The sequence below is a fragment of the Heloderma suspectum genome, chromosome 14, assembly GCF_057233095.1.
Source record: "Heloderma suspectum isolate Gila_16-S chromosome 14, 16-S_ref, whole genome shotgun sequence".
Taxonomy (NCBI): Eukaryota; Metazoa; Chordata; class Lepidosauria; order Squamata; family Helodermatidae; genus Heloderma; species Heloderma suspectum.
The window spans coordinates 20,633,108-20,659,987 of NC_139471.1; the positions used below are offsets into that span (position 1 = coordinate 20,633,108).

At 45.2% G+C, this 26,880-nt stretch overlaps 1 protein-coding gene across 12 annotated transcripts in view; it reads left to right on the forward strand.

Moving 5' to 3' along the window:
• The first annotated feature begins 5,305 nt into the window (after positions 1-5,305).
• GOLGA2 (golgin A2) overlaps positions 5,306-26,880 on the forward strand; it is a 61,006-nt gene continuing 39,431 nt past the window's right edge. For 2 of the 12 annotated variants that reach the window (XR_014785859.1, XM_084820697.1), the window contains exons 1-9: positions 5,306-5,388; positions 13,200-13,322; positions 13,748-13,828; positions 18,989-19,117; positions 20,998-21,038; positions 21,164-21,227; positions 22,461-22,520; positions 22,961-23,041; positions 23,971-24,042. Coding sequence is in view for 11 of the 12 variants with exons in the window: in XM_084820697.1 (XP_084676823.1) it covers positions 5,341-5,388; positions 13,200-13,322; positions 13,748-13,828; positions 18,989-19,117; positions 20,998-21,038; positions 21,164-21,227; positions 22,461-22,520; positions 22,961-23,041; positions 23,971-24,042 (699 nt within the window). In the remaining variant the exon portion in view is untranslated. Of the gene's footprint in view, positions 5,389-13,199; positions 13,323-13,747; positions 13,829-18,988; positions 19,118-20,997; positions 21,039-21,163; positions 21,228-22,460; positions 22,521-22,960; positions 23,042-23,967; positions 24,043-26,880 lie in introns of all 12 variants that reach the window. The other 10 variants (XM_084820696.1, XM_084820698.1, XM_084820699.1 and 7 more) reach the window with 7 other exon arrangements.

The window sequence follows — 26,880 nt, forward strand, 5'->3', positions numbered from 1 at the left end:
AAAGGTAATAGAGTTTTGCCAAGAGAACACGCTGATCATAGCAAACACTCTTTTCCAACAGCACAAGAGACGACTCTACACATGGACATCACCAGATGGTCAATATCGAAATCAGATTGATTATGTCCTTTGCAGTCAAAGATGGAGAAGCTCCATACAGTCAGTAAAAACAAGACCTGGAGCTGGCTGTGGCTCAGATCATGAGCTGCTTCTTGCAAAATTTCAGCTTAAATTGAAGAACGTAGGGAAAACCACTAAACCATTCAGGTATGACCTAAATCATATCCCTGATGAATATACAGTGGAGGTGAGGAATAGATTTAAGGGATTAGACCTGATAGACAGAGTGCCTGAGGAACTATGGACGGAGGTCCGTCACATTGTTCAGGAGGCAGCAACGAAATCCATCCCAAAGAAAAAGAAATGCAAGAAAGCCAAGTGGCTGTCTGATGAGGCTTTACAAGTAGCTGAGGAAAGAAGGGAAGCGAAAAGCAAGGGAGAAAGGGGAAGATATATCCAACTGAATGCAGAGTTCCAGAGAATAGCAAGGAGAGACGAAGGCCTTCTTAAATGAACAATGCAAAGAAATCGAGGAAAACAACAGAATGGGAAAGACTAGAGATCTCTTCAAGAAAATTGGAGATCTCAAGGTAACGTTTTGTGCAAAGATGGGCATGATAAAGGACAAAGAAGGCAGGGACCTAACAGAAGCAGATGAGATTAAGAAGAGGTGGCAAGAATACACAGAAGAACTATACAGGAAAGATCTGAATGTCCCTGATAGCCATGATACTGCGGTCACTGAACTTGAGCCGGACATCCTTGAGAGTGAAGTCAAGTGGGCCTTAGGAAGCATTAGTAACAACAAAGCTAGCGGAGATGACAGTATTCCAGCTGAGCTATTTAAGATCCTAAAAGATGATGCTGTTAAAGTGCTGCATTCAATATGCCAACAAATTTGGAACACTCAACAATGGCTGCAAGACCGGAAAAGGTCAGTTTACATTCCAATTCCAAAGAAGGGCAACGCCAAAGAGTGTTCAAACTACTGCACAATTGCGCTCATTTCACATGCAAGCAAGGTAATGCTCAAAATCCTACAAGCTAGGCTTCAACAGTATGCGAACTGAGGACTACCGGAAGTACAAGCTGGGTTTCGAAGAGGCAGAGGAACTAGAGATCAAATCGCCAACGTTCACTGGAGAAAGCAAGAGAATTCCAGAAAAACGTTTATTTCTGCTTCATTGACTACGCTAAAGCCTTTGATTGTGTGGATCACAACAAATTGTGGCAAATTCTTAAAGTGATGGGAGTACCAGACCACCTTACCTGTCTCCTGAGAAACCTGTACGAGGGTCAAGAAGCAACAGTAAGAACCAGACATGGAACAACCGAGTGGTTCAAAATTGGGAAAGGAGTATGACAAGGCTGCATATTGTCACCCTGCTTATTTAACTTATATGCAGAGTACATCATGAGAAACGCCGGGTTGGATGAATCACAGGTCGGAATTAAGATTGCCGGGAGAATTATCAACAACCTCCAATATGCAGACGATACCACCCTAATGGCAGAAAGTGAAGAGGATCTCAAGAGCCTCTTGTTGAGGGTGAAAGAGGAGAGTGCAAAAGCTGGTTTGAAACTCAACATTAAAAAAACTAAGATTATGGCATCTGGCCCCATCACTTCCTGGCATATAGAAGGGGAAGAAATGGAAGCAGTGACAGATTTTACTTTCTTGGGCTCCAAGATCACCGCAGACGGTGACTGTAGCCATGAAATTAAAAGACTCTTGCTCCTTGGGAGGAAAGCTATGGCAAACCTAGACAGCATAGTAAGAAGCAGAGACATCACCTTGCCAACAAAGGTCCGTCTAATCAAAGCTATGGTTTTCCCAGTAGTAATGTATGGCTGTGAGAGCTGGACTATAAGGAAGGCTGAGCGCCGAAGAATTGATGCTTTCGAACTGTGGTGCTGGAGAAGACTCTTACGAGTCCCCTGGACTGCAAGGAGGTCAAATCAGTCCATCCTAAAGGAAATCAACCCTGAGTGCTCATTGGAAGGACAGCTACTGAAGCTGAAGCTCAAATATTTTGGCCACCTAATGCCAAGAGAAAAGTCACTGGAAAAGACCCTGATGCTGGGAAAGATTGAAGGCAAAAGGAGAAGGGGACGGCAGAGGATGAGATGGCTAGATAGCATCACCGATGCAATGAATATGGACTTGAGCACGCTCCGGGAGAGAGCGCAGGACAGGAAGGCCTGGCGTGCTATGGTCCATGGGGTCACGAAGAGTTGGACACGACTGAACAACAACAACAACAGTTTTGGATGATAGAAGTTGCGGACTTCTTCTGTGTAAGAAGAAGATGCTATCATATTTCCTATCTCTTCTCAAGACTAAACATACTGAGTTCCTTCAATCTTTCCTCATAGGACTTAGTTTCTAGACCCCTGTTAATTTTTGTTGTCCTTTTTTGAACACATTCCAATTTATCTGAATACTTCTTAAAGTGTGTTGTCCAGCACCGGACACAGTATTTGATGTGAGGTCTGACCAGCGTAGAGTGGAACTATTACTTCCTGTGGAACTATATTTCTGTTGATATAACCTAAAATTGCATTTGTCTTTTCTGCAGCCACATCATGCTGCTGACTCATATTCAGTTTATGATCAACTACAACTCCAGGATCCTGTTTAATCCCTTTTAAAGCCATCTAAGCTGGTGGCTGTCAGTGCATCTGGTGGCAGGGAGTTCCATCCATTAATTATACACTGTGTGAAGTAGTACTTTCTTTTGCCTATCCTGAATTTCCTGCCAATCAGTTGAATTGGATGAACCCAAGTTCTACTGTTATGGAAGATGGAGAAAAACTTTACTCTTCCAAGTGGATAGAGTTGCCCCACGGTAGCACATTGCACTTTGTTCAGTTTATTATATATTTGCAGAAGCACTTTGAGGGTTCTGTGTTGCTCTAGAGAGCAGGGCTAGAACCCATGCTGAAAGTTGCAGGAAAGCAGATTTTAGCTAAACATTAGGAAAAAACTTCTTAACCGTTAGAGCAGTCAGACAATGGAACCAACTGCCTTGGGAGGTAGTGGGTTCTCCTTCACTGGAAGTATTTAAGCAGAGGCTGCATTAAGCAAGGGGTTGAACGAAATGATCTCTAAGGTACCTTCTAAAACTGTGATTCTGTGATCAGTGGCAAATGTCAAGTATTCCGTAAATACCCTGCATTTAATTCTCTTCAGTCAAAAGAGCTGTATGGTGCATCTGAGTTCCCTGCAGTTGCTGGTTCTTAGGGTGCATTGTCATGGCCCTATGGACAAGCATCTAAAGGAAAAGTGTGGTGTGTCGTCCCCCCCCCCCCGCAATAATATCACTCCCAAATCACATGTGCTGTGTAAAAAGCTTATTAAATAGTGACTCACAGGGAAGGGCTTGTTGCTGTACCTGAAATACCAGCTCATGTTTTAAGAGCTTGCTGAATATTCCACTGCAATCTCACATTCATTAACAAATCTGGTTAGTAAATACTGTTCAGCTTCAAAACTCAAAGTGTGCTAAAAAGTGGTTTTTATTTATTTATAACATATCATAGGGATTTTTTTTTATCCTGCCCTTTAAATAGATTCCCAGGACAGCTTACAGTACGAATGAAAAACAGTATTCCACAATATTTATTGGAATTAATATTTATTTGAAACTCTTGACAATCTATTGCAAGTAAGGTATAGAAGTTGACTACATTTCAAAACCCATCTTAAAAACAATCAGGTTAGAGCGCAATCCTATGCATGTTTAGACAGGGGGAAAAACTGGCTGGGAAATGCTCAAGAGTTGTAGGACTTTTCTCCATCTAAACGTGCCTAGGGTTTTAGCTTTTAAGGTTGTGATCCTCTGCTTACATCTTGAGCCCTATGCAGCTCAAATGGAACTTTCTTCCACCAATTCAACTTGCATAAGATTGGGCTGTGGAGGAAAAAAAGGACTATCTACTCTTCCAATGCATGTGAATTATACTAATTCTTATTAGAATCCACTTGTTGGTTATTCTGGATTAATTTCACACACACACACATTTTATAATTAATCTGGAGCAAAATGTGTATATAAATAATTTAATGTCATGAGCATGGATTGAAATAAGCAATAGAACACAAAGAGGCCTCTGTCTAAACATGCATAGGACTGCACCATAACAAATGTTTTATGGCATTAAGTTTCCAGTCCACAAAGGTTTATGCCATAATACAATTCATCCCGCTGTTTTTAACTACACCATTATTGTACTAACAATATGATAATATCAAGGCTTAAGTGTAGCACAAATATAGACTAACTGCTTTAAGGTGCATCCTATGCATACTTAGATAGCAAAAGCCCTAAAATTCCCAGCATGCCCCAGCCACCCATGCTAGCCTACAACAAAAAAGTTGTAGGCCTTTTTTCTGTCTAAATATGAATAGGATTGTGCCGTTAGTTGTTCAGATAGTTTAGGGTGCAATCCTATGCATATTTAGACAGGAAAAAAAAGACCTAGGCCTTTTTTCTGTCGAAACATGCATAGGATTGCACCCAAATTAGCATGAGCTTTCATGGATTACAAACCATTTCATCAGGTGCTGGAAATGGAACTGGAGTTGTTGAGCCTGGAAAGACAGTTAAACCCACAAGAGTTCATGCTAACTTATTAAACTAAAAGCGCAATCCTATGCGTATTTCGACTGAAAAAGGGCCCGCAACTCCCAGCACGCCCCAGGCAGCCATGTTCTGTCTAAACATGCATAGGATTGCGTCCTAAAACAGATTGTGCTACACTTAACTCTTGAATCTGTAAACAGAAGGCCAACATAGTTGTACTATAATATTATTTAGTATGATAATCTATATCCCTTCTGCCACAAATGTTAGAATGATAATACTCTATTGAACGTATTACCATTTTAACATTTGTGGCAGAAGGGATATAGATTATCATACTAAATAATATTATAGTACAACTATGTTGGCCTTCTGTTTACAGATTCAAGGGTAGACGTTGGAAATGGGGGGCGGGGGAGGCACGTCTGAGGGAACACCTGAGGGAAAAGCGCGAGAGGGTCAACGACGCAATAAAATGGCGGGAAGACGCTGGCGCATGCGCTCGCCGCCGCCGCCCGCGTCGGGCCTCGCCGCCCGTCAGGGCCGCGCCTGCGCGCTGCAGCCCCGCTCCTCGCCCGGGTGAGCCGCCCAGACAGGCCGGCCGCGGGCGGAGCCTCGCCGTCCCCTCAGCGCCGTCGCTCCCCACCCACCTTCGCCCCGCGCCGGGCTGACGTGGCCCGGGCCCGGCACGGACATGGCGGACGGGAGCAGGCAGAGCAAGCTGGCGGCGGCCAAGAAGAAGGTAACGGCGCCGGCGCGGTGCGGGGGGCGAGCGGGGAGGCTTCCCCTCGGGCCTAACGACCGACGAGGCGGCCGGGGGCCCTCCTCGCCCTGGACGGGATCTCCGGGCCCAGACACGCCCCCAGGGCCCCCTCCATGCGTGCAGGCCTAATTCCGGCCCGCCCCGTGGAGGCTTAATGGAGGGGAGGGGGCCGCCGGCACAGCCCTTGGGGCCTGGAAGAGGCTCCCTGGTGAAAGGGCTCAGAAAAGCCCCTTGGAGGCATGAAAGAGGGGTCCCCCATATAGTTTAGCGTGGGGGATGTCCTCGTATGAGATACCTTAGGTGCACCCATTGGAGGCCTGGAAGAGGCTCCTCCCCCTATAGGTTTAGTGCAGGTGTGGGGAGGCACTCCCTTATTAAATGGCTCAGAAATGCCCCTTGGAGGCATGAAAGAGGGGTCCCCCCATACAGGTGCAGCGTGAAGGCGGCGAGATCCTGCTTAGTAGATGCTTCAGACACACTGCATGGAGGCCTGGAAGAAGCTCCTCCCACCAAAGTTGTAGTGAGTGTGGGGTGGGAGACCCTTGCCCTTATGAACTAGCTCAGAAAAGCCCCTTGGAAGTATGAAAGAGGGGTCCCCCATATAGTTTAGCGTGGGGGATGCCCTCGTATGAGATACCTTAGGTGCACCCATTGGAGGCCTGGAAGAGGCTCCTCCCCCTATAGGTTTAGTGCAGGTGTGGGGAGGCACTCCCTTATTAAATGGCTCAGAAATGCCCCTTGGAGGCATGAAAGAGGGGTCCCCCCATACAGGTGCAGCGTGAAGGCGGCGAGATCCTGCTTAGTAGATGCTTCAGACACACTGCATGGAGGCCTGGAAGAAGCTCCTCCCACCAAAGTTGTAGTGAGTGTGGGGTGGGAGACCCTTGCCCTTATGAACTAGCTCAGAAAAGCCCCTTGGAAGTATGAAAGAGGGGTCCCCCATATAGTTTAGCGTGGGGGATGCCCTCGTATGAGATACCTTAGGTGCACCCATTGGAGGCCTGGAAGAGGCTCCTCCCCCTATAGGTTTAGTGCAGGTGTGGGGAGGCACTCCCTTATTAAATGGCTCAGAAATGCCCCTTGGAGGCATGAAAGAGGGGTCCCCCCATACAGGTGCAGCGTGAAGGCGGCGAGATCCTGCTTAGTAGATGCTTCAGACACACTGCATGGAGGCCTGGAAGAAGCTCCTCCCACCAAAGTTGTAGTGAGTGTGGGGTGGGAGACCCTTGCCCTTATGAACTAGCTCAGAAAAGCCCCTTGGAAGTATGAAAGAAGGGTCCCCCATATAGTTTAGCGTGGGGGATGTCCTCGTATGAGATACCTTAGGTGCACCCATTGGAGGCCTGGAAGAGGCTCCTCCCCCTATAGGTTTAGTGCAGGTGTGGGGAGGCACTCCCTTATTAAATGGCTCAGAAATGCCCCTTGGAGGCATGAAAGAGGGGTCCCCCCATACAGGTGCAGCGTGAAGGCGGCGAGATCCTGCTTAGTAGATGCTTCAGACACACTGCATGGAGGCCTGGAAGAAGCTCCTCCCACCAAAGTTGTAGTGAGTGTGGGGTGGGAGACCCTTGCCCTTATGAACTAGCTCAGAAAAGCCCCTTGGAAGTATGAAAGAAGGGTCCCCCATATAGTTTAGCGTGGGGGATGTCCTCGTATGAGATACCTTAGGTGCACCCATTGGAGGCCTGGAAGAGGCTCCTCCCCCTATAGGTTTAGTGCAGGTGTGGGGAGGCACTCCCTTATTAAATGGCTCAGAAATGCCCCTTGGAGGCATGAAAGAGGGGTCCCCCCATACAGGTGCAGCGTGAAGGCGGCGAGATCCTGCTTAGTAGATGCTTCAGACACACTGCATGGAGGCCTGGAAGAAGCTCCTCCCACCAAAGTTGTAGTGAGTGTGGGGTGGGAGACCCTTGCCCTTATGAACTAGCTCAGAAAAGCCCCTTGGAAGTATGAAAGAAGGGTCCCCCATATAGTTTAGCGTGGGGGATGTCCTCGTATGAGATACCTTAGGTGCACCCATTGGAGGCCTGGAAGAGGCTCCTCCCCCTATAGGTTTAGTGCAGGTGTGGGGGGGCACTCCCTTATTAAATGGCTCAGAAATGCCCCTTGGAGGCATGAAAGAGGGGTCCCCCCATACAGGTGCAGCGTGAAGGCGGCGAGATCCTGCTTAGTAGATGCTTCAGACACACTGCATGGAGGCCTGGAAGAAGCTCCTCCCACCAAAGTTGTAGTGAGTGTGGGGTGGGAGACCCTTGCCCTTATGAACTAGCTCAGAAAAGCCCCTTGGAAGTATGAAAGAAGGGTCCCCCATATAGTTTAGCGTGGGGGATGTCCTCGTATGAGATACCTTAGGTGCACCCATTGGAGGCCTGGAAGAGGCTCCTCCCCCTATAGGTTTAGTGCAGGTGTGGGGAGGCACTCCCTTATTAAATGGCTCAGAAATGCCCCTTGGAGGCATGAAAGAGGGGTCCCCCCATACAGGTGCAGCGTGAAGGCGGCGAGATCCTGCTTAGTAGATGCTTCAGACACACTGCATGGAGGCCTGGAAGAAGCTCCTCCCACCAAAGTTGTAGTGAGTGTGGGGTGGGAGACCCTTGCCCTTATGAACTAGCTCAGAAAAGCCCCTTGGAAGTATGAAAGAGGGGTCCCCCATATAGTTTAGCGTGGGGGATGTCCTCGTATGAGATACCTTAGGTGCACCCATTGGAGGCCTGGAAGAGGCTCCTCCCCCTATAGGTTTAGTGCAGGTGTGGGGAGGCACTCCCTTATTAAATGGCTCAGAAATGCCCCTTGGAGGCATGAAAGAGGGGTCCCCCCATACAGGTGCAGCGTGAAGGCGGCGAGATCCTGCTTAGTAGATGCTTCAGACACACTGCATGGAGGCCTGGAAGAAGCTCCTCCCACCAAAGTTGTAGTGAGTGTGGCGTGGGAGACCCTTGCCCTTATGAACTAGCTCAGAAAAGCCCCTTGGAAGTATGAAAGAGGGGTCCCCCATATAGTTTAGCATGGAGATGATGAGATCCCCACTTACTAGATACTTTAGGCAAACCTCATGAAAGCTTGGAAGAGGCTCTTCACCCTATAGGTTTAGTGAGTTTGGGGTGAGAGGCTGCCTCTTATTATTACATACCTTGGGCCAGCCCTCCCCAACCTGGTGCCCTCTAGATGTGTTGGGCTGCAACTCCCATCATCCCCAGCCAGATCCGGAAGGCACCAGGTTGGGGATGGTTGCCTTAGACACACCCCTTGAATGCCTAGAAGATGAACATAAGAGCCATGCTGGATCAGACCAAGGGTCCATCTAGTCCAACTTTCTGTTCACACAGTGGCCAACCTACTGTCGACAAGGCATGAGTGCCCATGTTCCCCAGCAACTGGTGTACCTAGGCATACTACCTTTGATACTGGAGGTACCATAGTAGCCACTAATAGCCTTCTCCATGAATTTGTCTAACCCCCTTTTAAAGCCATCCAAATTGGTGGCCATGACTACATCTTGTAGTAATGAATTTCATAGTTTGACTCTGCACTGTGTGAAGATGCTCCTCCTCCTATAGGTTTCTTGAGTATGAGTTGGGAGACCCCCTCTTATTTTTATTTAATATGTTAGAAACACCCCCTTGAAGTACTAGAAGAAGGTTCCCCCCATATAGGTTTATTGTGGGTTTGGGGGAGACTTCCCCCCTTATTAAATACCTTGGATACATAATTTTGAAGGCATGGAAAGGGGTCTCCCATATACATTTAATGGTTAAGGGAGACCCCCCTCTTATTAGTTACCTTAAATGAATGCCTGGAAGAGGTCCCCCCCCACCCCCCATATATGTTCAGTTTAATCTTATTAATCATCCCTTGAATGCCTGGAAAGGGATCTCTCTTTAGTGAAGAGGGAAGGAGGAGTTTCAGTGTATGAAAGGGGGAACCTCCCCGTATAGGTTTGGGTAGGGGGAGACCTCTTAGTAATAGTTATTAATTCCTTTTATTAAACACCTTATATATACGTGTGCACACACACGTTGAATGCTTGGAAGATGACTCATCTCATTGGTTTAGTGATGGAGGATACTACGCCCCTTACTAAACATCTTAGGCACATCCCTTGAGTGCATGGAAGAAGATTCCCCCCAATATAGTTTTTTGGGGCAGGGAAGTCCTCTTCCTTGTTATAAAACATTCTAGACACAATTCTTGAATGCTTGAGCGCAAATCTCTCACCTATAAGTATAGTTGACCTGCTACCTTATTAAGTACCTTAACAATTTCAGAAAAAAGAATAATAGGCATGTCAGTATTGCAACATATATTGTGAAATATTACAACGGTTGTAATCCTTGAGTTGGCAGAACAACATCAATTACATTTTTAATAAAGGAACATAAAAACTCAATTCCCCTTCCCCGACAACCTAGTGTGTATTGTGAAGACTCCCACACATATGCCTCTTCAGAAAGATATCTTATTTCACCATCTCCCTCCCTCTGAAGTGTCAGTGGACATTCTCTTGTTGTCCTTCAGAATATGTCCTTTAGATGTCTTCAAGAGGTATTGGAGAGTATTTCTTTTAATAGCTGGGAGATCATTCTAAGGCTTACAATCCATTTCTAAATCTCCCCCGCCCCTTTCTTTATTTGTGATAAGAATCTCTAGACAGCATACACATTTCCCCAATACGCTCCCCCCCCCCCACTCTATATGACATTAAGATATCGGTGTTTCCTACACCGTCACATACTCATAAAGTAGCCAGAGGTCTGAAAGGGTGGCCTTCCTAGCTTTGCACCTGGTTTGTGTCCATGGTTGGAGAGGACTGCATCCATATACTGAGGCCTGTAAGGAGCACCAATCTTTAGTGCAAACCAGTTACAACCATGCCATGAAGCAAGGTGAAGCTGCTGCCTCAGGTGGGAAATTTGGGTGCAATGCAAATGGCAGCAACCTCTGGGAAGCTGTCCAAAATTTTGGGTCCAGTACACTCCTCTGTGCGGCATGCATTAATTTTCTGACAGTAGGGTGGTGGTGTTGATGCCTCCAAGATGGCTCTGTGCTCACATGCCAGTTGTGCAAATACCTCCTCAAATAGTCACAGGATTTTAACATGTCATCTTGGATGCATTGTAACCCTGCTGCCACAGGCAGCTTTGAAAAATTGTCATTGGAAAGCAGACTGTTGCAAAAGTGAAGTAGTGACTTCTTTAGGCTGATGCTTTATGCCCTTGTGACTGCCCTAGCATGGATGTGAGCGAAGTTAACCATAGGCAGAGGAGTTGTTCAGCATGCGCTATGTATGGGTATGAGTGTGTGAGCAAAAGGTGGCAAGGCAGCAACAGTAGCAGCTGAATTCTGTCTCAGGCAGCCAGAAGGCTAAGACTATCCCTGCTTCAGTGTCCTCTGGGATATCTTCTTGCTTCTGCTCAGTAGGGGCTAGGACTTCCTTAGCCTCCCACCTCATGGGGTCAAGAAAATGTGAGTGGATGATCCCTGTCACCATTTCCTTGACTGTCTAAGTAACAGAGGTGCCCTATCTCCTTGCAGGAGGTTGTCTGGGAAATAATCTCTCAGATCTTTCTGGGAGGAAGAGGAGGCCCGAGACTGTCCCCCTCCTATTGTACAAGCAGTAATGGACGGGACTATAAGTGTATACAGCATTGGGGCTAGTAGCTGTACCCAGAACTCCTCTGTGTGTTAGACTTGAAATATGCATCCATACTTGTAACAAAGAGTCTTGCAGCATCTTAAAGACTAACAAATTTATTCTGGCATAAGCTTTCGTGGGCACTGTTCACTTCATCAGATGCATATAGTGTTAGCCTCAAATTGGCAGATCTGTAGACTAACACAGATCTTAACTTTAATACTTGGCTGCTCGAGATGACTGATTATTTAACAATATTAATAAGCTACCTTTCCATTAAAAATGTTCAGGGTGGGAGTTTGATAACAATAAAAAGTAACAAAGGTAGCCCCAAGTCAATGGGCATGTACCTCATTTTGTGATGCATATACATATATTTGATTCTATATCAGATCATTGGGACTTCACAGATTTAAGTCCATATATTTTGGGATGCAAATCTTTTAGGTTTAGTAGTGCTGAACACTTTAGCACCAATATATTCCAGTGAGTTTGGTGCTGTACACAGCATAAAAGCAACATGATGTTAGAGGGCTCTATGGTAGGCATTTGATCAGACCGCACAACCAGTGATCCAGGAAGCGGCATGCAGACCACCAGCCATGCACTGTGGCCTGCCAGGTTTTTGACCACCCTCCCCAGTTTATGCAGTCTAGGGCAGACAGCAAATCCTTATTGAGTCCTTGATGGGCTGCCCTATGTAGCTGGTGAGCTGCATTCAGCTTGGTGGGTAACAGCTTGTCCAGGTCTGCTGCAGTAGTCAGATACAGCAGGGGAGGGAGGGGGTTGTAAGAGGCCCTTACCTTGTGTTCAGGAAAGGCTTGGCTGAAAAAGTGATTTTTCTGAGATGAATTTGAAGGAGAGGCTTGGCACAAGGATAAGAGAACATGATGGACAAATAGATCTGGTATGGTCTTGTGACTAGTGTGTTGGGCTTAGCAGTGGAAGATCTGAGTTCAGATCACACCCTTATTTGGGGGCTTGTTTGGGCAAGTAATTATCTCAACCTTGTTTATCTCAAGTAGCTGATGATTGAAATGTGAATAATTATGATTCTTTTTCATGAGGATATTGTATTAATAAAAGAAATGAACTTTGTGTGTACGATGGTTGATAAATCTTAAATAGAATATTGAATAATAACATTTCCTAGTTGTCTCGTGTTTTTAACAGCTGATACTGTAGCATAAAAGTGTTGGAGAAACATTCTTTGAAGTTCTATGTAACCAAGTTTGGCAACATCAGAGACCGTCAAATGTACATCAATAATTCGCTCAACACAGGCTACAGAGACCTTTCTGAATAGTAGCAAGTAAGCAGTTCATAGCAAAGACCGTTTGAACTAGGCTGTAGTACTCCGTAGGTGTATTATCCTTCCCTTGTGGATATGTCTACAAAAATCCCAGGTGCCTGCTTAGGCACCTAGCAGTTTGAATTATCCCCCCCCCCCCTTACGCTTGTAAACAAAGCCCACAAGCAGAATTAGAAAAAATATTTCAAATTGCAAGGTGCCTGGGCTATGTGGGCTTTCTTGACAGACATCTGGTATACATAATAATAGAAAATACTCTTTTTTAAATTTCACTTTTCCTGGCACCAGTCTTATGCCCATCAGCTACTAATATGTATGTAACTATTTGATCCAAATCACTAATTATCGGTTAGGTGTGCCATATGCTAGCGACGCTGCAAATGTTTGCAAGATTTGAACCTGGTGGTGTTGCCAGCCTCAGATGTTGCAAAAACTTTCTGAAGGTCGCTCCTGATCATTTCGTGTACTCTGAAAAGTATATGTTGACCCATGGTGAGGTTTGTTTCCTGCCACTTTTGCCACTGTTGAGATGCAGCAGTAAATGGAGTTTGTGAAAATTTTACTAGATCGGTGAAATGGAACCCTAAAATTTCACCTCTTGTAGCTGCCCTAACATAAAACAAGGCTTAATATTCCAAGGATTTTTCACCCCATAATTATTGTATTTTAGCTAGTAGTCTGAAAAAATACACACATGTGCTTACCCTGCTAAGTTCAGTAATCAAACTGGGACTTTATCTAATCTCCTGACTGTATTTTCTATTCAAGCTCTTTCTATTTCAGCTCTTAGTTTAGGACATAGAAGGTTTACTTAGTTGGACTTCAAGTTTTTCTTCCTTTTCCCAGTTGAAAGAGTATCAGCAGAAGAATAGCCCTGGATCAACAGCTGGAGCTAAGAAGAAACGCAAAGGTAAAGAAGGAAGTAGGCCAGAGACGCCGACTAATGATGGCAGAGAGTCTCCTGAAAATGTGAGTGGTTTACTTAGTATTTTATACGCTCCAAAATGTTTCACTTTTAATTCTGCATGAAAACAATTTTAACCTTGTAAGGACTTGAGCAACGCTGTATTTCTCTTTCTGGCATTGGTAGGACAGATAAGGTCAGGTAACTCCATAGAAATAAGCATTTGGTTCTACAGTTGTACCTTGGGAATACTTAATAAGGATGTTTTTGAATTCGCCTTTCGGTGAAGGAGTTGCATCCTGATCCTAAACAGATTATATGCAAGCAACTTCTACTGATTTTAGTGGAACTTGCTTTCATCTTGGTGTTATTAGGATCTCAGCCAATGTCCTTTTTCTTGTTCCTTTGGCTTCAGGAACCCATTGATCAATGTTCTCATTCTCCCTTTTCTCAGCTGTTTCTCTTTCCCCTTTTCTTTCACCCTGTTTAGATTCAGAACATTCTGAAGGTGCTGGTGTCAGACCTTAACCGCTCCAATGGGGTAGCCATACCTTCATTGGACAAGAGGAAGGTGAGGCAGCATTCAGAATCTGTCCAACTGGCTTGCTGTCTATACTGCATGCTTCTGTTCTTATTTAAAAATTAGGATTTTTAATGGGCATGGGTGGAATAGATGTCTCATTTTTGTTGTCAGCTGTGTGAATGTGGTTGCCATCATTAACACTGAGCTATTTTTAACCTGTCTTTTTCCCCCTGTTGCTCTTGTGTGCATTTCCTTGAACTTGCTTCAAATTACAAGCCTGAGGAAGGGCAGGTCCTTGGACTTTTAAGATAGCTTTGCTTAGAGCAGCTGCTTTGGAATAATGTGAGGCATCTCTGAAGGGATTGGCTAGAGAGAGCTACCCCCGACTACGTCTGTTTCCAAGGTGATGGTGAATGAATGCATAAGTAGCATTGTTCACTGTGGTCTTCAGGCGAGGCTTGACTTCTTCTTTGCTTGTGATCTTCTTTTCTCCCTGTCAGTGTTTTATTTAGAGGCACCTCACCTCCGAAGGGCATGCTCTTGCTCATCTCTAATAAACTTGTTGGCCTGCTGGATGAGGTCGGTGGTTATTCGTGCCAATTCATGTTTTGACAGGCGATGAAACCTGCACATGTGATAAAGTCTGGGAAGTAATTCAGATATGCCTAGGAAGGAAGCCCTACCAAGGACTGCTGTCATACATAAGAATTAGGAAAAACAACCTTTACTTCTTGGTGGATTTCACTACCCCAAGTTCCATTTAACTAAAAATAAAATGCTGGTTCTGATAGAAACCAGTTTGCTTGAGTTGGCTGCAGTTGTGATTTTTTTAAACAGTTTTTTATGTTTTAGGAATAGATACAAGTAACTTTTTTCTTGAAGAAGATCATATGTATCAAAACATGTTGAGAATAAAGGACGGTCCATATAGTAGTTTCTTTCTGTGTTATTTATAGCGTTTTTATTCCACCCTTTAACCAAAAAGGCTTCCAAGGATGCTTACAAAGATGAGAATTAGGACAAATAGAAGCTTAAAAAATAAAGCCTTAATATTTGCTGTTGGGCAGATGTCTACCAAATATTTAGATTACATTTGTGGATGCCATTTCTGCCTACAGCTTCTGTTCCATTTGAATTCAGGTACCAAAGTAAGTACGTTGGTTTCCAGATCAGGGGCAAACCATGGAACCTGTTTGTGGTGACAGAAAACTGGTGTTCTCTTCAAAATCATCCTGTGGGCAGTATATAGTCCTGTGTTTGTTTCTGATCGGAAGTGGCACATTCCTACAAGACGGGTGGAGGCCCTCAGGCCTCGGGGCCATATCTGGCCCTCTAGTGTTCCCCAGATGATCATGCCCTCCTTCCTTTCTCACAACCACTATTCAGTGGTTTCCCAGCTTTTGTGCAGGTTTTTCCCCATTCTAAAATGTTGAAATGCCTCTCCTAAGGCTTAGTTACTGGCAAGAAGAGCTTTAAGCTACAATATGTTGGTATTTTTAATATGTTTTTTGTATTTTTGGCCCCACCCCCTTTGCCTTCAGCCCTGCCTGCCAATGGAATGCAGCCCTTGGAAGCATCTCTGAAATGTATTTATTTATTTATTTATTTATTTATTTATTTATTTCATTTCATTTCTATACCGCCCAATAGCCGAAGCTCTCTGGGCGGTTCACAAAAACTAAAACCAAACAACACACAATAAAACAATTTAAAATATATAGAACATTAAAACCACGATATAACAATACAACCACAATAAAACCTAGCAGCAGTACAGGAGTTTAAAATACAGATTTAAAACAGCAAAAAATTTAGAAAGCTAAAATGCCTGGGAAAATAAAAAGGTCTTCACCTGGCGCCGAAAGGAGTACAATGTAGGTGCCAGGCGAACCTCACTAGGGAGCTCATTCCAGAGCCGGGGTGCCACAACAGAAAAAGCCCTCCTCCTAGTAGCCACCCGCCTCGCTTCCTTTGGCAGGGGCTCACGGAGAAGGGCCGCTGATGATGATCTTAAGGTCCGGGCAGGCACGTATGGGAGGAGGCAATCCTTCAGGTAACCTGGCCCCAAGCCGTTAAGGGCTTTGAATGTTAACACCAGCACTTTGAATCGGGCCCGGAAATGGACTGGCAGCCAGTGCAGCTGGAAAAGTACTGGCGTAATACGAGCTCGCAGGCCAGTCCCTGTTAACAATCTTGCTGCCCTATTTTGGACCAGCTGAAATTGAATTTGGCCTCCCCTGTTATAAGACATGCAACAATTGTAAGAAAGTTAAAGGGCCCATCTCCTATTAGGCCAGTTGGCCTGTGGAAGGTTAAGCTGGTGGCTGGAGTTGCCGTTTGTATTGTATAGGATCAGTCTTCCAGTAACTACTCAAGGATGCTATTTCATGACAGTGTGATCCTTGGAAGAGAGTTAGGTTTGGATGTGAGAAAACAGGGTCTAGTCCTGGCTTAACCATAGAAAATAAATTAGGCTCAATACTCCCACTATAACTTTATAATAACAGAGGCCTGTCTTACAGGGGTTATTTTTATTTATTCATTTAATATCCTGGCTTTCTGAATACAATACATTCAAGGTGGCTTGCAATGCATAGAATAACATTGCAAGATTTAAAAACTTCAATATAAACAGGAGACTACTAAAACAATATTCAAAGAGGCAACATACCTAAAAGAATAAAAATGCTCTGAAACAGCATAGTCTTCACTGCCCATCTAAAAGTGAGCAGTGACAGGGCCAGGCACATCCTTCTGGGAAACCTATTCCGTAATCTGGCCACCACAGTGGAAACAGCCACTCGCTTCCACCAGCACAAGCAGGGAGAGTATTAGGTATGGGGTGGGCTGTAAACCAAAAGAATCCCCAGCTTCGTAGGCTCAGGTTCAATAGGGATATATTTTGACCTGGCTGTTTAGGGCAAGTCAAGTGGAGTTTTCCCCTTGAGATGAAGCACATTGCTCTTGTTCGCCCAGTGAAAACATTTGGTCTTTGGATGTTGGCCAGATTTATGCTTATAGCTTTGAAAATGGAGCTTTGATTTGTAGAAGGGGATTATTTTGAGTGATATGCTACCATAGAACGACACAGTTCAATCCAAGTAAGTATTAGGCAGCCAGGGGTTTGAGTGCTTGAACCCATGTCCAAGTTTTCATTTCCTGAACTCTCTTGGGAGCTTTGGACAAGTTGTGCTGTCAGGGTCTCTTTCACATGTAAAATTGGTGATACGTTTGTTTGCTTAAAACTTTCATGACCTGCTCTTCTTCCAAGGAGTTCAAGGTAGCATATGTGGTTCTCCCCTCACCCATTTTAGCCTCATAACAAACCTGTGAAGCGGCATAGGGTAAGAGAGATTGATTGGCCCAAAGTCACCCACTAGGGATTTGAACTTGAGTCCCTCCTGTCCTAGTACCCTAACCAGTGTCATGACTACACCACGCTGGCTCCCCATACTAACGTATACCACAGATTGTGAGAACAAATGAGATGTGTAAAATATTTTGCACACCAGAAGTGCTGTCTAAGTGTATTATCTGAGACAGTAGCCCTATTTGGATGCTCCCCTCACCTGATAAACAATTGCATGAAGGGAGAGCAGAGACATGCCTGCCCCACCCCCCCAGTCCATGTATTGGGAAGCATGTTTGTAGAGGAGAGCCTGCTGTGCATGCATAGGCTCCTTCCATGGCCGCACGTGATCCCTACACATCAGAGGAGGAGCCAGTGCACCTTGAGCAAACGCCCCTCTACAGACATCCCACCCCTCGCATGGATGGGATGTCCAGCACGTGTACTCCTGCTCTCCCCTTCATGCACCTGGTTAACTGCATGAGAGGAATGTCCTGTCAAAACAGACCCTGCAGGAGGAGCATGTACATTCTGATGTGTGGGGGGAGCCTGGCATCTTGGCACATCCGAAGTTACCAATACATAATCTCTTCTCAAACTGGCCACGTGTTACCAGCTTAAGGGATTTCTGTTGAGAATGAGCTTTTGCCATTTCAGCTGGCTCATTGCATTATTGATCACACAGTGTGTTAAAAGGAGATATTTAAAAGTCAACAAATTATAATTTTTGTCCCCTCTGTGGGGTTCCCACAGGCAGCTGGTTGGCCACTGTGTGAACAGAATACCAGACTAGATGGACCCTTGGTCTGATTCAGCATGACTCCACTTATGTTCTTATATCTTGATGCCCACGTGCTAGGATAGAATGAAGAAGGCTGAAAGTGGATACTACTGGGAAGTCGGATACTAGCCATTCTAGCAATGCTTTACATTAAAATGCTTAAACTTATCTTTGAAGAAGGCATCTTTAGCCACTGTAATGGTATACAACAGGGGCAGGAGAGCCATCCGGACTGAATGAGGGAGACACTCTCACCCCACCCCCCACCCCACCCTGCCAGGTACCTGTGTCTTGCTGATCTGGGGTTAGTAGGTACCAATTCAGTCAGGTGTAACACTCAGTATTTCTCTTTATGCTCTATCTGAATCTGGGCTCAGGCTGTCAGTCTCTGACTTCAGTGCCCTGGGAACCATGGGCAACATCTTGGGAGATAAGATTTTTCAGTCCAACCCAGGTGTAATATGTAGCTGCTAATTCGTTATCTTCCATTCCAACCAAATAGATCTTCTGCCCAGGGGTGTGCACTTTGCAAAAGTAAAGGGACAGTGTAACATTGTCCTCCCTGAGCCTGACATTGCCTTTCATGTTTACAGCAGACCAAACCACAGAATTAATTTCTGCAAGAAGTTTCCAAATGACGGTGAAAGATTACACAATCAATTTTTTTTACAGAATCATAGAGTTGGAAGGTATTTTGGAGGTCATCTAGTCCAGCCCCCTGCTCAGTGCAGGATCTTCAGTGCAGGATGCATTCCTGATGGATGGCCATCCAGGCTCTGCTTAAATACCTCTGGCGAGTGAGAATCCGCTAATTCCTGAGGCAGCCTGTTCCATTGCTGAACAGCCCTCACTGTTAGGAAATTTCTTCTAATGTTTATCCAAAGTCTGCTTCCTGGCAACTTCCAACCATGGGTACTAGTCCTGCCCTCTGGAACAACATTATAGGAGGACATTATAGAACCCTGTTGATTTACCTCTAGGTTTTACAAATGCTTACAGAAACAGTGCATGGATGTGCTCATCTATGTTCTCCTCACCTGCATGGTGCTTGTAATTCTTGTGGTATGTTTTGTGACAGGCTTACTGTGATGGTGATGTTGCCACTCATAATGCTGAACAACTCGCTGCTGGTGCTTCCACGTTGTCTAACAGCAACAATTTGCCTAGCTCTGCCACTCAAAGTCCTGGTAGCTTGCAGCTGTCGCAGGTTTGTGAATGTTTATGTCGCTCATAATGAACACCCATGGGATGTTTTTTCTGTATTATACAAAACAAAGCAAGCTTCACATAAGGAGGGTGGGTGGAGATGAAAATAGCACAGGGTTTCCAATTACGACACTGGCCAGCCCCTCTGCACGTTGCAACTATGAGTAGAATTGGCTGTACAATGCACTGAGAGGTCTAGGGTGCACAAACAGCTCTTTTTCCTTCTGTCTGCGGTCATTATTGATTGTAGCTTCATTGGAAGAGTGGGGTGGTTTGTTCTAGAGCAGTGGTAGGCAACATGGCCCTATAAACACTTTTCTGTAGCCCATAGGCTCTCTTTAAAATTTTTTGAAACCCAGCTTTCAGTTCTTAAAATGCTTCTAGTCCTTATTGTTCTAGAGATTGTTAAAATGCTACATATTCAAGGAAATAACAATATATCAAGTCCTGGGACTAACTCAGGTTTCTCCCACTTTGAAGTGATCAATTCAGAATAGGAATGAGTGTATTGTGTCAGCCAACTTAGCTTGGCACCTTCTGTCTCGCTTCTGCTTACATGCTATTTATATTACTGGCATGTTATGCCCACTATGGCGCTTTATGTACAGAATGAGTTGCTCAACCCTGATATAAAGTAATAAATATTTACTGAATGTTTTGTTAAGGGTTAAGTGAAAATTTCCAAACAAGACAAAGTGATAGACAAACTGCCTGACACTGTGTTTGAGCCTTTAAAAGGTGAGGCTTATAAAGCCTCTTTCATGAATTGTGCTACAGAACAGAAGTCACATATGTAATCTGTATTCTAGCCTTGCTATACATCATACTTCTTATATTGATGCGGCCCTTAGGGGAATGATCTTCTGTTAGAGGGGTGTGTGCAACCTTTTTGACTATGAGGGCCACGTGCAGTGGTGGGTTGGGGGCTGCATGCACAGATATGCATACAAAGCCATACACGCACACACTTCTCCATCTCAGTGTGCAGAGATAGGAAAGTTTAAACCTCTCCTCCCTGCGCACTGAGATCTTATCACGCACCGACGCACTACACCACTGGGAAAACCTTTTCCCAGCACTAATCACCTGGGTAGGCTGTGCAGTTTAGATGGGGAGAATGGTGTATGGGGAGAGTAATCCTTACGTGCCACCTTCCCTTATTTTAATTATGCTCCACAAAGCCACCAAACAGCTGTTTGGCAGGCTGCGTGGAGCACGATTATATTGGGGAGAGTGGTGCGCACAGACAGTTGTCCCTGAACGCTGCCCCCTCCATCATAGTCGTGCTCCACATAGCCTCCTGCTCAGCTTGGGAACCTGCACAGGCCCCATGGAAGGCTTCCGTGGCCTGCCTGTATTGTGCTGTAAGGTGTCACTGAGGGGGAAGAATATGCTCAGTCTATCTGGAGTGCTTAAACTGGGGGTGCAGAACCTCAGTCCTGGGGGCCGAATCTGGGCCTCCAGGATTCCCTAGATGGCCACACCCTCTTCCTCTGGCCCCACCCCCTTTCCCCCAAGCACTGGTTGTTTGGTGGTTTCCCAGCTGTTGTGCAGTGTTTTCTCTACTCTAAAAGGTTGAAATACTTCTCCTAAGGTTTCGTTATGGGTGGTAAGAGCTTTAAGCTAATATATGCTGGGATTTTTTGTATTTTTGGCTGTGCCCCCTTTAACTTTGGCCCAGCTTTCCACTGGAATGCGGCCCCTGGAAGCTTCTCCAAAATGGAATTTGGCCCTCAGGCTGAAAGAGGTTCAGCACTCCTGCTTTAAACATATATGTGTACATATGGATGTGTGTGTGCATGTGTGTGTCTGCTCCTGCATACGCCCATTTGCTTGTTTCTCTTTTCTGGAATACTTATAGGTCTCTGCTTTATTTCCCAGATCTGCGACTCTGATCATAAAAATGCTTTGGAAGAAAATAGGTGAGAGACTTCTCTCTGTATTTAAATGTCTATAATATCCCCCCCCCCCCCCCGGTGGCCACCAAACATAAGAATTATGTTACCAGCCCCCCATATTAAAGACATCCGCCTTGCTCCTTTTGTAGGTCCCTCTCATTGACGGAGAGTCTCCGCCAGCTCTCCGAGCAGCTTAACGGCATGGTAAATCAGGTAATAGCCAGATTCTTCTTATTTGTCCTACTTAGTTATTTTTATACCCAAGTGAGGGCTAAGTAGCTAGCTCAGGAATTTTCAGTAATCAGGGAGGCCCTTGCAGCCAGACAATAAAACAATAAGATGTTTTCATACTGGAAACTAGAAATGATTGTTTTGAGTGTGTCATGTGGTTAGTGGGAAGCGTGTGAGTGGGATATATAGTCTCTCAGCTCGGTGGTAACACACAAAATATGCTGTAGACGTTCTCTTAAAGAAGCTGTGTGCCCTTCAACGTGCCAAATTCTTCTTTCTAGTCAGAGGTTCAAATTCTGGAGAGGTAACCATATTAGCAGCCTGTGGCACCTTAAAGGATGACACATTTATATTCAAGTGGCTGGGTTTGCAGTTTGCCAGTGGAGCCATGGCTGGAAGCACTTGTACTGCTCCTCCTGTCTTCACTTCACTAGTTGAATCCAGTTTAGATACTGCTAGAAGAGCAGCAGTTGCAAGCATCCCAGATGCACCAGCACTAAAGTTACAGGATTAGTAATACTTATCATGTTATCCAGGGCTGTTTCATCTACATCACTAATGTCATGCAGTATCAGGGGCTGGAGGAATGAGGTCACGTGTTTAAAAAATGATCAGCAAGCAAAAAGCTAGCACGTCAGGGAGAAAGATTCTAGCCCAGCCAGTATCATGTTGCACTAGTTTTCTAGGAATTTGTTTGCTTCGTGCAAGGGAGCATTTGAAAAAAGAAGGCTTGCAGTCTAATGTAGTATAATCTGTTGTGCCACCCCAGTATTCTACCATTTCATTCTAACCTCATTGTGGATCCAGGCCTAAAAGAACTTCTTCTCCGGAGTCCTTTCCACCTTTCCATATATCATGAAGCATAATTTGCTTCCTTGACAGTTTACTGAATGTTCTACTTGCATTACTGTGACCTTCCAGCATGATTTACTTTAGTTCCCCTTCCTCTCTGTGTGTAGTTTGCTGTAGTCTAGGAAACTGTAGGAAGGGGGAGAAAGCCTGTATCAGGTGTGAGTTTGAACAGACTCTGTCTCAATGCTGGGGAGTTACACTAAATGTCCTTCAAGTTCATTCTCCAGTTCTCCGATTCTATAGGAGCATCATCATCCTGCCACTAAGGGAATATCTCACTGAAATTAATGTTGACATGTGCCAGTGGAATATATCATATGTGGCCAGTCACATGTTGTGCTGACAAATACCTATATTTTGCAGCCCACGGCTTATGTGAATGGGGAAAATGCCACGTCTTCCACAGACATGAAAGAGATGGCGGTAGGTCCACAGCCCCTGGCTCTTTGTCAGTTTGCCTTGCTTTGAATACATCAGTGAAGTTAAGTATCCAGTGTGTGTTCTAGTAGTAAGAACTGACTTGAGTACACATGCCTGCCCCCTTAAAAACGAAGTGTAATTTGCCCTGTTGCTTGGTGTTGGTGCAGTGGCTTCCAGACTGGACTTTGGAGATACTAAGGAGTCCTCTTGAGTTTATTCAAAACACCGAGTTATTTTTGATTGGGGATTAAGCTTTTGGTATTCAGCAAGTGTTTGAGAGGGATGTAAAAGGGGTGGGGTGTTCGTATTTTTGTGGGGGAGGGGCACCCGAAGGAGCTCAGCTGTAACGTTAAGCATTTTCTCTCCTTTTTCCCTAATGATTTGCCCTTTTCTCCCCTCTTCTTCCCCCTTCCTTCTCCACCTGCCGTCTGCATGTGCATCAGATACGCTATCAGGAGCTGGCAGTAGCCCTAGACTCCAGCAATCTAACAAACAAACAGCTCAGTACAAAGATAGAGGAACTGGTAAGAAACAACCAGACCAACGTGCTCAGCCTTGTCTTGCCGCTCCTCTGTGCTCTCTGGGTGTCCATAAGGTCCTGGGTCCTTTCACAGTGCCACAACCAAAGGTGTCATTTGCACAGCAGGGACCAGTCACTGACATGATCCAGTAGTGTCTGTATGGAAGTCAGGGTCCAAAATTTAAAACATCGGCTTCATAAACCTTGAGCAAGCATACGCCTGTGCATTCATGGGACCTCTGTCTGCCTGCATAGATAACTTGGAGGATGTGACAGGGTAAGAGGTTCCTGGCTAGTGTATCCATAGAGCAGGAGTGGGCAACCTGTGACCTTCGGCCTGATCTCAAAAGCCCTTTGCAAGCAATCGGTTTAGACCTCTGGCAAAGGCAGTCTGTCCTCCTGGCAGCCCAAGGGGAGGAAGAGGGGGAGGGAGAAAAGATGGTGTCAGAAAGAGGGAGACAGAAAGTGGTCACCTTACCCACTTCTGGCCTTGCCCACCCCCAGCAGGCCATGCCCAAGAGATTACCCTCGAGGGACTGTGGCCCTCAGCAGAGGGATGGGAGGCAAGCCAAAAGGGCAGAGTGCTTTGATGGCCGAGAACTTGCCCATTAATAAGAGAAGAGGGGACTGTGCCACGAAATGAGCAGGAATTAAATTTAATAGCCAGCATACTACTCCAGCCAGGTATGTCAGTTACTATGGGGCTTTATGCCATGTTTCTTTGTTGTCGGTGTGAGGCTATTTGGGGGCACATAGCTGAGGTTCAACCCCTCTCCCATTGTATAATACAAATGCCATTTACAAACTGCCAGGTTAAAGACTGGGGCTCACATTAAGAGAAACTTTAAAATAAGGCTCGCTGTGATACAACTTTGCATGGTGAGGTGCTGCTGAACTTTCCTAATGTGGACACTATTGAATCTGTTTCAGCAGAGATTGGGGCTAAACGTGCTAGACTCAAACATGGGGATAGCGTGTGACCATCTTTTCAGCATTTGTGGCACAGTGAGTGAGCCCGTTTGTCTTCTAGCTTGCATGCGTTGCTTCTGCTTCTGTTACTCACTTTGCTGCCTTTTAAATACAATTAGGAATGTGTAAGGCCCGTTTCAGTCAGCAGAGTCCTGCATTGTTTGAAATGCTTCCCCCTTCATTTCATCCTCCCTAGGTTGTTGCATGGCCACTCTTAGTTTTTGCTGCATTGTTCTTTTCTTTGTATCCCTTTTGGGAGGGTTTTCTGTTGCAGCATTTCAGTGGGTTGCTGAAAGGCCTTGTGTTTGAGCACTGCCCATAAATGGCTTTCACCATTTGCCTTTAACCAGGCACGAGCATGAAGAGCTCTTTTATTCAGTGTGTAGAACTCCCCTCTAGAAAAAGAAAACCCGGATTCTGTGATGAGGAAAAATGACTGAACTTTTTAAAGAAATTGAGCTTGTATTTTTTTTTTAAAAGGAATTTATAGCATACTGGGTATAGTGGGAGCTGTAATGGGCCAAGAAGTCTCATATTGGAAATATCAGATGCCACCTCCAGAACCTTCTGCTGGTTTCTAAGGTCTGGTTCAGGTGTAACGGTAAATGTTGGTCTTATCGCAGGGGTAGGCAACCTGGTGTCCTCTGGCTGTTTTGGACTATAACTTCCATAGGCCCCACCCAGCATGGTCAGGGATTATGGGAGTTGTAGTCCAAAACATCTGGAGCGCACCTGGTTCCCTATCCCTGGTATTGTTAAGTGCATGAGTCACGGGCTCATGAGCTCCCTCCTCTGCTGCAGCCATGAGGATGACATTGGAAGCTTTTACTTCTGAATTTAGTTAACCCTAAACTGTGATTAATTGTAATTATGGTCAGTAGAAACAAGCTAGCTTCATAAGCTATGGTTTGAGGTTGGCTTTTTCAGCTAACCATAGTTAAGACTCACTCTAGTTTGTTTGAGTTAAACATAATGCTTAACTGCGGTTAGTCCTAAAACAGAAGGGGAAGCTTCTGAACTCCTTCCAGCAACACTGGAAGAGGAGGGAGGAGCGTGCAATCCCAAGATTCACTGTGGCTTGTTCTGTAATGATAAACCAGGGTTCCCTGTTTTCTATTACGATGGCCATGTTATAAGCAACAAACCTGAACTAAACCGATAAACCATGGTTTATCTCACTGCATCCAAACAAGGCCAATGCGTTAAACAGAAACTTTCAGAGAGGCTGTAAAACTATACCAAATTCCTAGATGTCACAATCACATTTTCAGGCGCTAGCATTACCTTTTGAGGTGCACGACATGAGCTTTGTGGAGAGATGATTGAGGTGGGGAGTCAACTCATAGATCATAGCACAAAAATGTTAGGTGTCTGTGTGCCTAAGATTTTTCCAGCCTTGCCTTAGTTTTTCCTCCTCAGACATGAGGACAAAAAACTTGGTTTCTTTATAAAATAGAATTCTGCAGAATAGAATTATGGTGCACTGGCTGTATATTGCATTGCAGCCATTTATTTAGGAAACTTATGAGCTGCCCTTCAACATAAGCTCCCAGGATGGCATATAGTTAAAAGAATAAAACAATACAGTTAAATTATAGATATATAACATGGAAATAGCAACACCCATCCAATAAATCAGGCTCCGCCATAGAGCAGTAGTTAAAATCAACTGTTGCAATCTGCTGGAATGCCTGGGCAAGTAGATCTTTGCCTGACAGTAAAAAGACGTCTGAGTGGACATTAGGCATGAGGCATCTCTGAGGAAGGCATTCCAAATGTGAGGCACCGCTTCTGAGAAGGCCCACGCTCTGGTTACCACCCGCCTAACCTCAGATGGTGTTGGGACTTGGAGGAGGGCCTGCAGTGGACGTTCACGAGGGTTCCTGGATCACCCTTTCTTACCTGAACTCCTTGTTGGAGTAATAAGACAAGACTCAGGTTGTATGCTCAGAGCTACACTTTTCTTGCTAATGGTTAGGATCTGAGCCTTTTGTGTGTTTCCATAGCTTTTTCCTAGCAATATTTCAGACTTTGCAGAATTAGTTTTCCCCAAGGAAGTTCATGCTGCCATCTGTGAGGGATCTTCATGAAAGATAAGGGGAGATAGCCTCTTGCCTCTGGTAGCAAGTGAGGAAGGTTCAGGAACTACCGGTGGCATTCGGATCCTGTGGCTACCAGTGTCATTTTATACAGAGGCCAAGTTCAGATGACATGGAAAGCTGCCTTATACTGATTCAGACACTCCAGAGTTTTGGAGAGGAGTTTTTCCAGCCCTACCTGGAAAAGCAGGGGATTGAACCTGGGACCTTCTGCATACAAAGCATGTGTTCAACCACTGAGCCCCTCCCCGTGACAGCGAGCTTCAGGCTCAGACACTTCTTCTTTCCCCCTCCACATGTCAGGGAGGAGACTGAAGGCTTCCTGATTTAACCAGTTGACCATTCTGTCTGAATTTGGACACTCTGGTTAATTCTAACTGTGGTTAGTTCAACCATGGCTTCAGATTCTGGTTTAGCAACTTACCACAGTTTGAATAAACTACCATTTCCTGAGTTCAGATGCATTGGGAAACTGATTTATTCAAAGCCAAAAGTAGAAGCTTTCAGTTACTTGGTTTTGCGTGTGAAGGAGGAGAAACAGCAGGGAGGTCCCGAAGCTCACCATGGCATGTTTGTTTGTTTGTTACATTTCTGTACTGCCCAATAGCTGAAGCTCTCTGGGCAGTTCACATTATGTTCTCATAAGGCTAACCTGTGACTTCACATTGTGTCTGAACTGGAGTAGATCTGTTGTCTCTTGTGTGTACCTGCTGCCACTGCCACCAGTTTGTGTTGTGCCTTCCCCACTGCACAACTACTCTGCTAAAATTAGGAA